The sequence below is a fragment of the Perognathus longimembris genome, chromosome 7, assembly GCF_023159225.1.
Source record: "Perognathus longimembris pacificus isolate PPM17 chromosome 7, ASM2315922v1, whole genome shotgun sequence".
Taxonomy (NCBI): Eukaryota; Metazoa; Chordata; class Mammalia; order Rodentia; family Heteromyidae; genus Perognathus; species Perognathus longimembris.
In genome coordinates this window covers 70,859,266-70,870,771 of record NC_063167.1, presented here as the reverse complement: position 1 = coordinate 70,870,771, position 11,506 = coordinate 70,859,266, and the positions used below count along the sequence as shown (strand labels likewise).

Below are 11,506 nucleotides of genomic sequence, written 5' to 3'. Positions count from 1 at the left end.
AAGGTTAGCACTCTGCCACTTGAGCCCCAGCGCCACTTCTGGCCTTTTCTGTTTATGTGGTGCTGAGGAATCGAACCCAGGGCTTCATGCATGCTAGGCAAGCATTCTACCACTAAGCCACACTTCCAGCCCCTGAGACTCTTATCTCCAATTAAATAGCAGAAAGCTGGAAGTGGGGCTGCAACTTGAGTAAAAAAGCTAAGAGAGAGAATGAGGCCCTGAGTTCTAGCCCTGCCGTGGGAGCATGTACGATAGCACGCATGCACACACACACACACACACACACACACACACACACACACACACACTTACCCTGAGGAAAACAATTCTATCTGGGCTGGGCAGGTGAGCCATTGAATAAATCAATGTAAATTGATTTTCTTCACCTGACCCTGTAGGGTTTTCCAATCCTATGCATCTGATGGATAGTTTTTCCCAACATGCTTGGCTTTCTTGTATTGGCGATTTTCCTAGCCAGGACTAGTTCACCTGGCCATGACTTTTTACTTTTCTTATAATGATTCATTATCTCTGAAACTCCCAAGTTTGACCTGCCCTTGGGGATGAACAACCCGATAACCAAAAGACCTCTGGCGCTCTGGCCTCAGCATCCCAAAGCTGCCTCCTGTCACCGCAGCCCCATAATCAACTGTGGGTTCTGAACAACAAACGCCCAGATTGGAAGGATGAAGCCCCTCCATCCTCAGCTAGCACTCACAGGAAGTCCCAACTGCACTGGGAGTTTGTGGTTCACCCCTAAGTTTCCGGCCAGGGCTTAACAACGTTTACCAACCCCAAAGCCAGGGGAAAGGGGCAGATGCCCCCCCCCCCTCGGCATGCCACTGCCCCTGGAGGGCCTGGACCTGCCAGCAGCAACTGCTTGGGAACTTTACTTGGGAGCACTGCCGCTCCCCCCCACACAGGCGAGATCGGGGCTCAGTGTAGAGTCCCATGTTCCTGGAGGTCAGCCCCGCCATCGATCAGCAATCTGAGGCACAGTGTGAGCTCACTGCCTCCCCAGCCAGCCTCTCCCATCCCACGGCTCCCGCACTGGACACGAGGCTCCTCATATGAGCAGACACGGGGCCGAGTCACAGCAGGAGGACAGGACGGGGCGCGGGGGGGGGGGGGGGCTGCATCCTCCCCAATGCCCCGGGGGCCTGCGGGAGGCACGGACCTGAGAAGGGGACGAGCCACCTGCATGGCGTCCAAGGATGACCCAGGCCCAAGACCGTGGCCGTGCTCAGCCCCTCGCCTTCCATGCCCACGTCATACTTTATTGCTCTGTCTTCCTGGGGTACAGGGCTTGAGGACACACAGACGGCAGTGCTGGTGGCAGGGTGGCAGGACGGGCCTGCACCTGCACTGGAGAAGCCACCCCGCAGCCCCCGTCCCTTCATGGGGAGGAAGCGGTCCTGGTGCCCTTCCCAGTCCCGCGGGGAGGTTCTGGTTGAACCCGAGGCCTGGGCAGAGGGGGGCCTTTCTGCTGGGGCACCTGCGTGCCTGACGGCAAAGGCCTCTTCTGTGGCTGGTGCTGGGCATGGTGGCCACGAGGTGGGGGCTGATAACCAGGTGCCTGGCAACGAGGAGCAGGGGGTGGAGGGGGTCGAGAAGCATCTAGATGTGGAGGGGAGGTGGAGGGCAGGCAAGGCCCCTGGCCTCTCTGCTGGGACATTGTCCGGTGAGCTTTCGTCTCCAGCTCTTCATCTGCAACAACAGAACCTTAGGAGTTCAGCCTGGTGCCATGACCGAGCGCCTCTTCCCTGCCAGGCCCCTGCTGTGGCCAGGCCCACAAGAGCCAACCTCAGGGTCATCAAGGGCTGGAAGATAGAGAAGGAAGAGGCCCCTGGTGGAGGGCATTGGGCTCCACACACAAAAGCCTAGGACACGCTCAGGAGTGTTCAACTGGAGTGGAGACAGAGCCGGGAGCCCAGCCCCTCCCCATGACTGCTGCCAAGGGGGTCTGCACGCTCCCCCGTCCCAAGGATCTGCAGCAACGCTGCCCATGACCTGTTCTGCTGTTGAGCAACCTGCACGTGCAGGAGTGCCTTTGTCCTGTGCCCGCTCGGAAATTCGTAAGCCAAACCCCACTGGGCCCAAGAAAGGGAGACTCCCCATCCCGCCTGCGGGACTGGCTGCCTCTCCTGGCCTAAGCCCACGAAGCCAGGCCCAGGCAGCAGCAGGGCTGAATCCTTGCACTGTTTAGAATGCACATAGGATGGGGGGAGGATGCGGCCAGCACAGGCCCAAGTGCACCCTGTCCTCCTCCGGTCCCCATGCCCAAGGCCAGCCTGGAAGGCAGCTCCTGAAAGCTGTGCTGCTCCTGGAGCAAATGAGCAACCTCCCGGGTCTCCACAGAAGCCGTCCCTGCCTGGCACACCTGGTGCCACACGACAGCCTCCATCCAGCGGACATGGGGCACTGGAAGATTCCCTCTCCTTGCAAACAGTGCCTCTCTCCCCCGCTGCTGAATCTGTGCTCCAATTCTTGATGGGCGTGCCTGGATTCCTAGAGGAAGGGAAGCCCCATCCCCAGGTAATGGGAGCTCCTGAACCCCAAGAGACAGGAGCAGGCACATGGCCTATAGGTTACTGAACCTGTCTGTCAACTGCTTTGAACTGGGAGCTTCCTGTGATCCTGCCCCCTGACCTGACCCTATTTAGGGACAGGCCAGTTCAGGCGCCATTACACCATGCCCCATGTTCAAATCTTGTCTCTTGTCCCCATGGAGTCCCAATTCAGCTCTCCATTGGAGCTGAATTGGTTTGTTGGTGCTTGGAAATCCTCCGGAAGTCTCTGTGCCACTGTCCTGTTTTGTGTTATATGTTTTTCTGAAACCTGGGACCGGTCCATCTGGAACTTCCCCAATAAATCCATCTTTTTACTTGAGATTGTCTATGAGTGGTGGACTCTTGGAGGAATGGGGGATTCCCCCACCCTCGGACGCCATTACAGAGGGCAGTGAGGGACATGGTGTGTCTGTTTGCTGGTCTGCCTACCAGGCTTCCGCGGCGCTCTTCTCCGGTTCTGCAAAGTGCTTACTGACACACACAAGGCAGGACGGGCAGGGCTGCCCCCAGTCTTGGGAGTTCGGGGGTGGCCTGAGCACAGCCCCACACCGGGCTGAACACACAGCCGGGACTCTGTGTGCCTCCCCGCAGCAGGCCCGTGGGTCTCAGCCTGCCCATCCCGCAGCCCGGCCTCAGGGAGCTCCTCAGGGCCCTGCCCTCCCCCCACAAGCCCTCGCTCCTTACCACTCTTCTGGCTCCTCTGCCTCCTCTTCCTCCTGACACGAAGGACCAGCAGCCCCACACAGGCCACCAGGACCAGGCCTCCCGCACAGACACCCACCACCAGGCAGATGTACAGAGCTCTGTCTGCAGAAGGAACAGATATGAGGCCAGGGCCTCTAATTTGGGGCCTCTCATTTCAAAATGAGGCTTCGTGAGGACATGCCGGTCATGGCAGCTACACAGGAGGCAGAATTAGGAAGATCAAGGCCTGCGGCCAGCCTGAGCAAAACACAAGACCCTACCTGAAACATAAACTAAAACAAAAGGGACTCGCTGGGCATGTGGGTCAGTTGGTAGGGACCCACATAACAAGTGTGAGGTTCTGCGTTTGATCCCCAGTACCAACAACAAAAGCAACAACTATGCTATTAAAAAATCTATAAAAGTGCATAGTAACAGCAACAATGAAGTCCAGATGGGATGGGAGGGCTTGTCTGCAGGCTCCTCCCTCCCACAGGCTCCTCCTGCCCGCAGCCCCTTGTTTGCCCCATTCTGCTGTGGTCCAGCTCTTGCTTCCCGTGCACCTGGCCAGGCAGTTCCTCTGCAAACACTTGTGCCGCCCAGCCCTCTCCTCCCAGGCTTCCCTGGGGCCAGCCAGGAAAGCCCGATGGAACTTGAACTAGCCACTGCAGGGGCCTGGGCCTGCAGAGTCTGTGTGAAGCCAGGGCCGTGTGACATTTGGCAAGTTGTTCTACATCTCTGAGCAAAACCCTTCAGATGTGAGGCCTTGCTCTTCCCAGTGCTCCCTTTCAGGAGGGGTGTGGGAGGAGGGGTGTGGGAGGAACAGCCAGGACAGAGGGCGGGTGGGGCTGGGGTGGATGACAAGTTGGCCCAGCATCACACACACACACACACACACACACACACACACACACACACACACACACACACACACAGTCAAACAATTCCAGGATGAGACTAAGCTATGCAAACCCAGTATGGTCCCCAAGTGCCAGCCAAGGCCAATCCTCTGAGTGAGCTGGCCTCCACTGCCAGCCTTGCTGTGCTCCGTGGAGGAGGAGGGGCACTGCCCCTACAGGTATCAGCCAAAGCCACTGACACAGGCCCAGAAGGATCTGGGGTCCTGGGACCCTGCTGGCTTGGGGGTGCCAGCTCCCCTGCATGGAGGAGGGCTTCCTGGCTAGAGGCCCCCAAGCGCCAGTTCCATTCCCCCGCCTCCGGGCCCACCCTCGGATCCCACTGGAGTGCAATGGAGGATTCCGATGGGAAGATGCCTCTGAACAACCTCAGAGTGAAACAAAAGAGCTATGGGACTGGGGTGAGGCCAGGGGAGGGGGCAGAGGAAGGGAGGGAGGAGGGCAGGGAGAGAAGAAGGGGTGTGTGCACCCATCATCTTCGGTGTCCATGGATGAAGAAGGACTCGGTCATGGGAGGGGACAGGGAGGCTGGGAGAGAAGGGGGAGGGCAATGGGGGGGTGAGCCTGATCAGGACCCATCACACTCAAACTGACAGGACGAATGGAAACTCCTTTGAGCAACTACTTAAAGGCAAGAATGAGTAATAATAATAACACAAATGCGATGCCTTGGCACTTCAGGATGAAGGGCAAAGCCCTTCCTCCCACCTCCTGGGGGGGGTGTGGATTCCTCCACCCCGCTGTGATTTTATGTATTTACTTACTTAGTGCTAGTACTGGGACTTGAACTCAAGGGCTGGGACTCACTGCTCTGCCACTTGAGTCTCAGCACCATTTCCATTTTTCTGCTGGTTCACTGGAGCTAACAGTCTCATGGACTTCCCTGCCCAAGTTGGATCTGAACCTCAGTCCTCATATCTCAGCCTCCTGAGTGGCCAGGATTACAGGTATGAGCCACCAGATGGTCAGGTAACATACAGGGCAGCCAGTTCATATTTGAATTTCAAATAATGATGAATAATTTTTAGCACAAACACAATATTTGGAACATTCTTAGACTCCTTATTTCACCTAAATCTGGCAGCTTTAATCAAGGATCTCCCAAAAAGAGAAAGGAGAGGTAAAGTCAGAGAGGGTCTGCCCACTCACTGGGCTTTGTTCATGGGGGACGAGGGAGGAGGGCACTGGTGACCCTGGTAGGGTCTGGGTGGTCGGATCTCAGCCAGCCTCCAGTTGGTATTTCTTGACCTCTTATCCGGTCTCTCTAATTGCACAACCTTCACAGTCTCTGATGAGACAACTTTTTAAACAGTCTCTGTGATTGGACAACCTTCACAGTCTCTCTGATTGGATGATTTTTTTATACAGTCTCTCTGATTGGACGACCTTTGACAGTCTTTCTGATTGGATAAGAGCTGGACTCACTGACTTGTTTGTAATGAACAGAGTTAAGCAGGAATGGGAATGCCCTCCTGCGATTAAGCTATAAAGGAACTTGGCTTTGTCGCGGCTCCTGTGAAGCTGGCCGCCAAATGAGGCAGTTCAACAACCCACATGAGGAAGCTTGGAGTGGACCTCGGAGCGGCTCATCCTGGAGCTCATATTGGAGATTAGAGTCACACCAAGAGGGGCAAGAACTCATCAAGGTCATTGGACTACACTGGCCAAGACCTAAACTGGAAGTCCCAGCCTCTGGCTCCCAGGCCAGCATTCAATCACCACAGCATGAGGCTTCCTAAAATTTACATCTGTGAGCCCAGCACGCCAGAGACTGATGTAGGAGAACTGTGGCACATCTGGGCACTAGGGCCCAATGCGCTCCAGGCCTGCTGGATCCACCCTCCCCTGTGACTGGGAGTGGGCACTGCCCCCCCCCTCCGTGACTGGAAGTGAGCACTGGCTCCCCTGTGACTGGGAGTGGGCACTGGTCCCCCCATGACTGGGAGTGGGAACTGCCTCCCTGGTCTTGGGCTCTTAAAGCAGGACTTTGCTGCTTTGTTCCTGACACCAGACACCCAGGCTTGTCTAAATGGAATCTCTTTTCTTTTCTTTCAGCAGCTCTGGGGTTTGAACTCAGGGCTTTGCTCTGGCTAAGCAAGTGCTGTACATACTGCTGCTCCCTGCCTTCAGTCCTTTTTGCATTGACTGTTCTGAGATAAGGTTTCCCTTGCTCTGCCTGGGCAGGTCTGGACTTTGGCCTATTCTATTCTTCCTGTCAAACAGAAATTATAGGCACATGCCACCACTCTACTAAGACTACGTCTCATGGCCTAGAACTCTGATCCACTCAATCTCAGCTTCCATGTAACTGGAATGACAGGTGTTTGTCACCACACCCAACTATAGATTGAGACAGGATCTCTTGAACTTTTTTCCCAGGATTACCTCAAGCCATGATCCTCCCACAGTTGGCCTCCTAGATAGCTGGGATTCCAGGACTGGGCTCCACAAGAAATTTTTAGGGGAGAAGTCAGATTCATGGACAGGAACTGTGGAGGAACCCTGGGTGAGTTGGTTTGTCTGTCTGGGAGTCAGGGGTTCAACTGGGACAACCTGTGCAGCCCCTTCACACTCTCCAGCCCTGAAGTTCTTTTCCCCATAAGAGGCTCTGCTACCTGCCTGAGGCTGAATCCTGGACTTCTACCAAGGGTGGCCAGGGAAGGGCTGGGCCAGGGCAGGGCTTCTCAGTGCAGATGTGTAGTCTATGGAAGGAAGAGGCACATTTCCTCTTTCTATCCTCCCAGTCCTGGGCCCCGTCCTGGCCCTGCGGGGACACTAGCTGCAGAGGACGCATGATGTGGCACACACTGACCATGGCTCACCTAAGCCTGGGCAGTGGATGGTGGCTTCCGTGGCCTCCTGGCTGACTGCATTCTGTGCTGTGCACTTGAACGGCGTGTCCAGGCTGGTCCAGGTGTACTGGATGAGCATCTGGGTGTCCGTCTGGTTGCATTTCTGCTTTTGACACAGCTTTAAGTGGGCATCTGTCCCTCTCAGTATCTCGCAGGTCAGCGTGGCATGGCCGCAGTCCCAGGAGATCACGGGCTTGGAGACCGTCTCTAGAAGAAAGCAAACCTCCAAGTCCTGCAAGGCAAATCTCTTGGTTTCTTTCTGGCAGGGCTGTGGTTTGAACTCAGGGCAGGATCCTTGCCAGGCAGGTGCTCTAGCACTTGCGCCGTACCTCCAGTCCTGCCTGCTCTGCTTATTGTTGAGATATGGTCTCGCTATTGTTCTGGACCACTCTCCTCCTGTTTACAACCCCTGCCAAAGCCGGGAGGATAGGGTGACAGGCGCATGCCACATTCTGCCTCTTCTGCTGAGATGGGGTCTCTAGAACCTTGTTTGCCTAGGTTGGCCCTGAACTTTGATCCTTCAGATTAGCTAGCACTACAGGCGTGAGCCACAAGCACATGCCTACCTCTCTCTCTTTTTTTTTTTTAAATTAAGGTCACACTATGTAGCCAAGGCTGGCCTTGAACTCATAATCCTCCTGCCTTAGCCTCTCAACTGCTCAAACCACAGTACTCCCTCATGTCTACTGGCTTTTTTCTTTCATTTTAATATATATTCCTACTTAAGCTAGAGAATTGTGCTGTTTCACATCAGGGAACAATTTCAAAGATCCCCTAACAACTTTGAAAATCATTTTTACTTTATTTATTTGAACAGAGTGTTTTCAGAACAAACATTTCTGGTAAAGTTTTCTCTGTAAAAAGTGACATAGCTAATGTTATGCGTTGTTATATACCTTCTAATGTTTCCACATATGTGATATTATTTAATTCTAACAGAAGGCTGTAGTTTTTTCTTATTATTTGTTTGTTTATCCTGATACTGGACTTTGTACTTGGGGTCTGGGTTTTCTTGCTCAGGGCTGGTGCTCTATCACTTGAGCCATATCTCTACTTCTAGATGTTTGCTGGTTTATTATTTATTTATTATTTATTATTTATTTATTATTAGAATCTTGTGGACTTTCCCGCCCAGGCTGGCTCTGAACTGTGCTTCTCAGATCTCAGCCTCCTGAGTAGCTGGGATTCCAGGCGTGAGCCTCCATACCCAGCTGCATTCCTGGTGTAGATAGTAAGGCTCAACTTAGAGCCCAAACCTCAGTTCCAACTCCAGCTGGGGGAAGGAGAAACAAGGGAGGGGGCAAGTGCTGTCAGCCCTGAGCTCACAGGGCACCATCCTGGCTCTAGAGACCCTCGCCTGCCTCAGCCCCTTCACAGGTAAGTCCAAAATCCAAAATGCTCCCAAGTCCAAACCATTTGAAATACTGAGGCAACACCAGGAGTAGAAACTTCCACACTGTGAGACTTCGTTTCATGCACAAAATGATCAACAATATTGCACAGAATAACCTTCTACCTAGGTATATGAGGGATGCATGACACGTAAATGCAGTTTGTGCTAAGACTCTGGTCCTGTCACGCAAACATCCCCAAATCTAAAAACCAAGCCCAAAACACATCCACACTGCTGCGTCCCAGCCTTTTAGATAAGGGATATTTCACCTGCACTGGGAAAATCAGACTCGGTGCAGGCAGGAAGTTCACCTGGGCCCCATGACAGCGATGGGCTCAATGTGACCAACTGTGTCAATGGACACGGGTGCTCACACCTGTAGTCCTGGCTACTCCAGAAGCTGAGATCTGAAGCAAAGTCAGCCCAGGAAGACAAATCCAAGAGACTCTTGCCTCCAGCTAACCATCCAAAACCCAAAAGGGCAGGGCGCCAGTGGCTCACTCCTGTAATTAATCTTCTCAGAAGGCTAAGATCTGAGGATCCGGGTTCAAAGCCAGCCTGCACAGAAATGTCCCCATAAGACTCTCATCTCCAATTAACCACTCAAAAACTGGAAGTGGTACTGTGGCACAAAGTGGTAGAGCACTAGCCTTGAGCAAAAGCACTCAGAGACAGCGCCCAGGCCCTGAGTTCAAACCCCACAACTGACAAAACACAAACAAACAAACCCAAAAGGACTGATGAATGGATAAAAAAATGTATTATTTATATACAATAGAATGTTATACAGTCATAAAGAAGAATGAAATCATATCATTTACAGGAAAATATCTGGGTCTGGAGATGACATGGAGAGCACTGTGGAGTCGAGTCTTGTGTTAGGGAAATGAGCCAGAATCAGCAGGGCAGAAGCAGAAGCCTTCCTTTCATGTGTAGACTCAAGACACACAGAGAGACAGAGAGACCGAGAGATGTGGATGATAGGATTGCAATTGTAGTATTGTTGAGAGGATAAGAAGGGGAGAGAGAAAGAGGATGATGGGGGAGTGATATTAAAGCACACTGGGTCTGATCAAAATACAATATACTCATGTATGAAATAACACGGCAAAACCCCTCTGTACAACTAATATACACTAATACATTAAAAACATACAAATCTGAGAAAAGAAGAAGCCAGGAGGAGCACACAGAAGGACAACTCCCAGGCCCTAGTATCAGCACAAGAAGCATGTAAACAAGTGAAAGGCCGGTGCTGATGGCCCTTACTACAGCCCCGAGTTTAACGCAATGTGAAAGTGAAGGCACTCCTTTGGGGCCTCCAAGCCACCTGGGAGCAACATGGCTGCCCCTTGCAGGATTGCACAAGCCATGGCCTTTTCTGGAAGGTTCTCTCAGGTCAGAGTTGCAGGTCTAGGGGATGGGAAGGGTCGTTTTTTCGGGGATCCAGGAGCTGAGGGCAGGCAGGAGGGGAGGAGGGCTCACTGTGGAAGCACAGGTGCTGGGCTGTGAGCTGCCCCCTACCCCCTGGCCTCCCAGCTGCCTCCTCTCACTTCCGGCCCCATCTGGACTTAGGACCTCACAGGCATTTCCGTTCTCCTTCCCCCTCCTCTTCCTCCTCACTGTCACCCCGCCACCTTGCCTACCTTCCCCTGCACCCCTCCTCTGAACACTTCCAACCTCATTCAATGCCCCCAAGGTGGCAGAGCTTTAGAACCTACTAGAATGCACTCTGGCGTGGTAGGTGGCTCATGCCCATAACCCCACCTGCTCCAAAGGCTGAGATCCAAGGGTCACACAGTTCGAAGCCAGCAGGGGCAGATACAAATCCAGGAGATTCTTATCTCTAACCTGGAAGAAAAGCGCCCCAAGCAGAGCTTTGGCTCTTGCGGTGGAGCACCAGCCCTGAGCCGGGGAGAGCGCACGGACTGGGACTCACCCAGGATGCGGAGGCGCACGGCCCCGCAGAACACCTGGGTCCCACTGCGGTTGTACAGGAGGACGCGGTAGTCGGCGCTGTCGTTGGGGCCCAGCTGGCTGATCCGCAGGCGCCCATCGCTCAGGACCTTGTGGGCCGGCCGCCCCCGGGCCACCGCCACCATGTGCTCCCCAAGGCGCTGCGCAGCCAGGGCGCCCTCCTTCTCCCACCGGATATCGTCCACGTCGTCCACGCTCCCCTGGAAGTCCGGGAGGTCCAGGACCACGTCCTTGCCCACGGCGGCACTGATCACTCGCGTGTCCGGGGCGGCTGCGCCTGGAGGACACGGAGCCGTCACGCAGGGGGCGAGGCGCCCCAGGACCCGGGGAACTCTGGCACAGCCACTTACCTCCCACAGAGAAGTGGAAAGCCAGCAGGAGGCCGGCCAGAAGCCCACGGGGGAAGCTCATCCTGGGGCCTCCTTCCCTCGTGGGAGACCTCCTGGCTCCTCCTGTGGACCAAGTGTCCCTGGGGCCCAGGGCGCTCCTGTGCCAAGGCCCAGGATCCACGCGTGGGTGCGCACGGGGCAGGCCCACGCCACCCCGGAGGAGTAGGTGTGCGCCCCAGCCGTGCGGGCTTCTCACACTGCAGCCCTCATGAAAAACACTGGGGGAGCGTGGTTTCCTCACCCTGTAAAGAGAAAGAAACGGGGTGGGCTGCTGACGTCAACCCCCTCCCTTCTCGAAACCTCAGAACAGCTACTAAAACTGAGTGATTCAGTCCACCCTTTGTCTCAGTCAACTACTTAGCCCATCTTTTGTCATCCAGTTTTGTTGCTTCTAAGGTACATGGTCTCAGGTGAAAAGCAGAGTGTGATTATTCTGCTGGGCACCCATGCACACGTCTGCAATCCCAGCCTCTGGAGATCTGAGCATCTCCATGATGTAAAGCAAGCTGGGGAAGAAGCATCCAGGATACTCTTCTCTCCAGTGAACTACCACAAAAACTAGAAGCAGAGCTGTGGCTCACGTGGTACAGTGCCGGCTCTGAGTGAAAAGATGAAGGGCCGGTACCTAGACCCTGAGTTCAAGCCCCAGTATTGGCACACACAAAAAAAAATGAACTAATTATCTACCTTGTGATCTACATCAGGATGCGTATACACATGGAAT

At 54.2% G+C, this 11,506-nt stretch overlaps 1 protein-coding gene across 1 annotated transcript; it reads right to left on the bottom strand.

Annotated features, from left to right (window-relative positions):
• Positions 1–1,355: 1,355 nt before the first annotated feature.
• Cd2 (CD2 molecule) lies at positions 1,356–10,895 on the bottom strand. The gene is made up of 5 exons (XM_048349971.1): positions 10,744–10,895; positions 10,356–10,670; positions 6,994–7,230; positions 3,255–3,377; positions 1,356–1,707 (listed from the first exon to the last, which is right to left on the bottom strand). Exons 1-5 carry the CDS (start codon positions 10,802–10,804, stop codon positions 1,397–1,399), a joined length of 1,047 nt encoding a protein of 348 aa, XP_048205928.1. The 5' UTR covers positions 10,805–10,895; the 3' UTR covers positions 1,356–1,396.
• Positions 10,896–11,506: the final 611 nt, after the last annotated feature.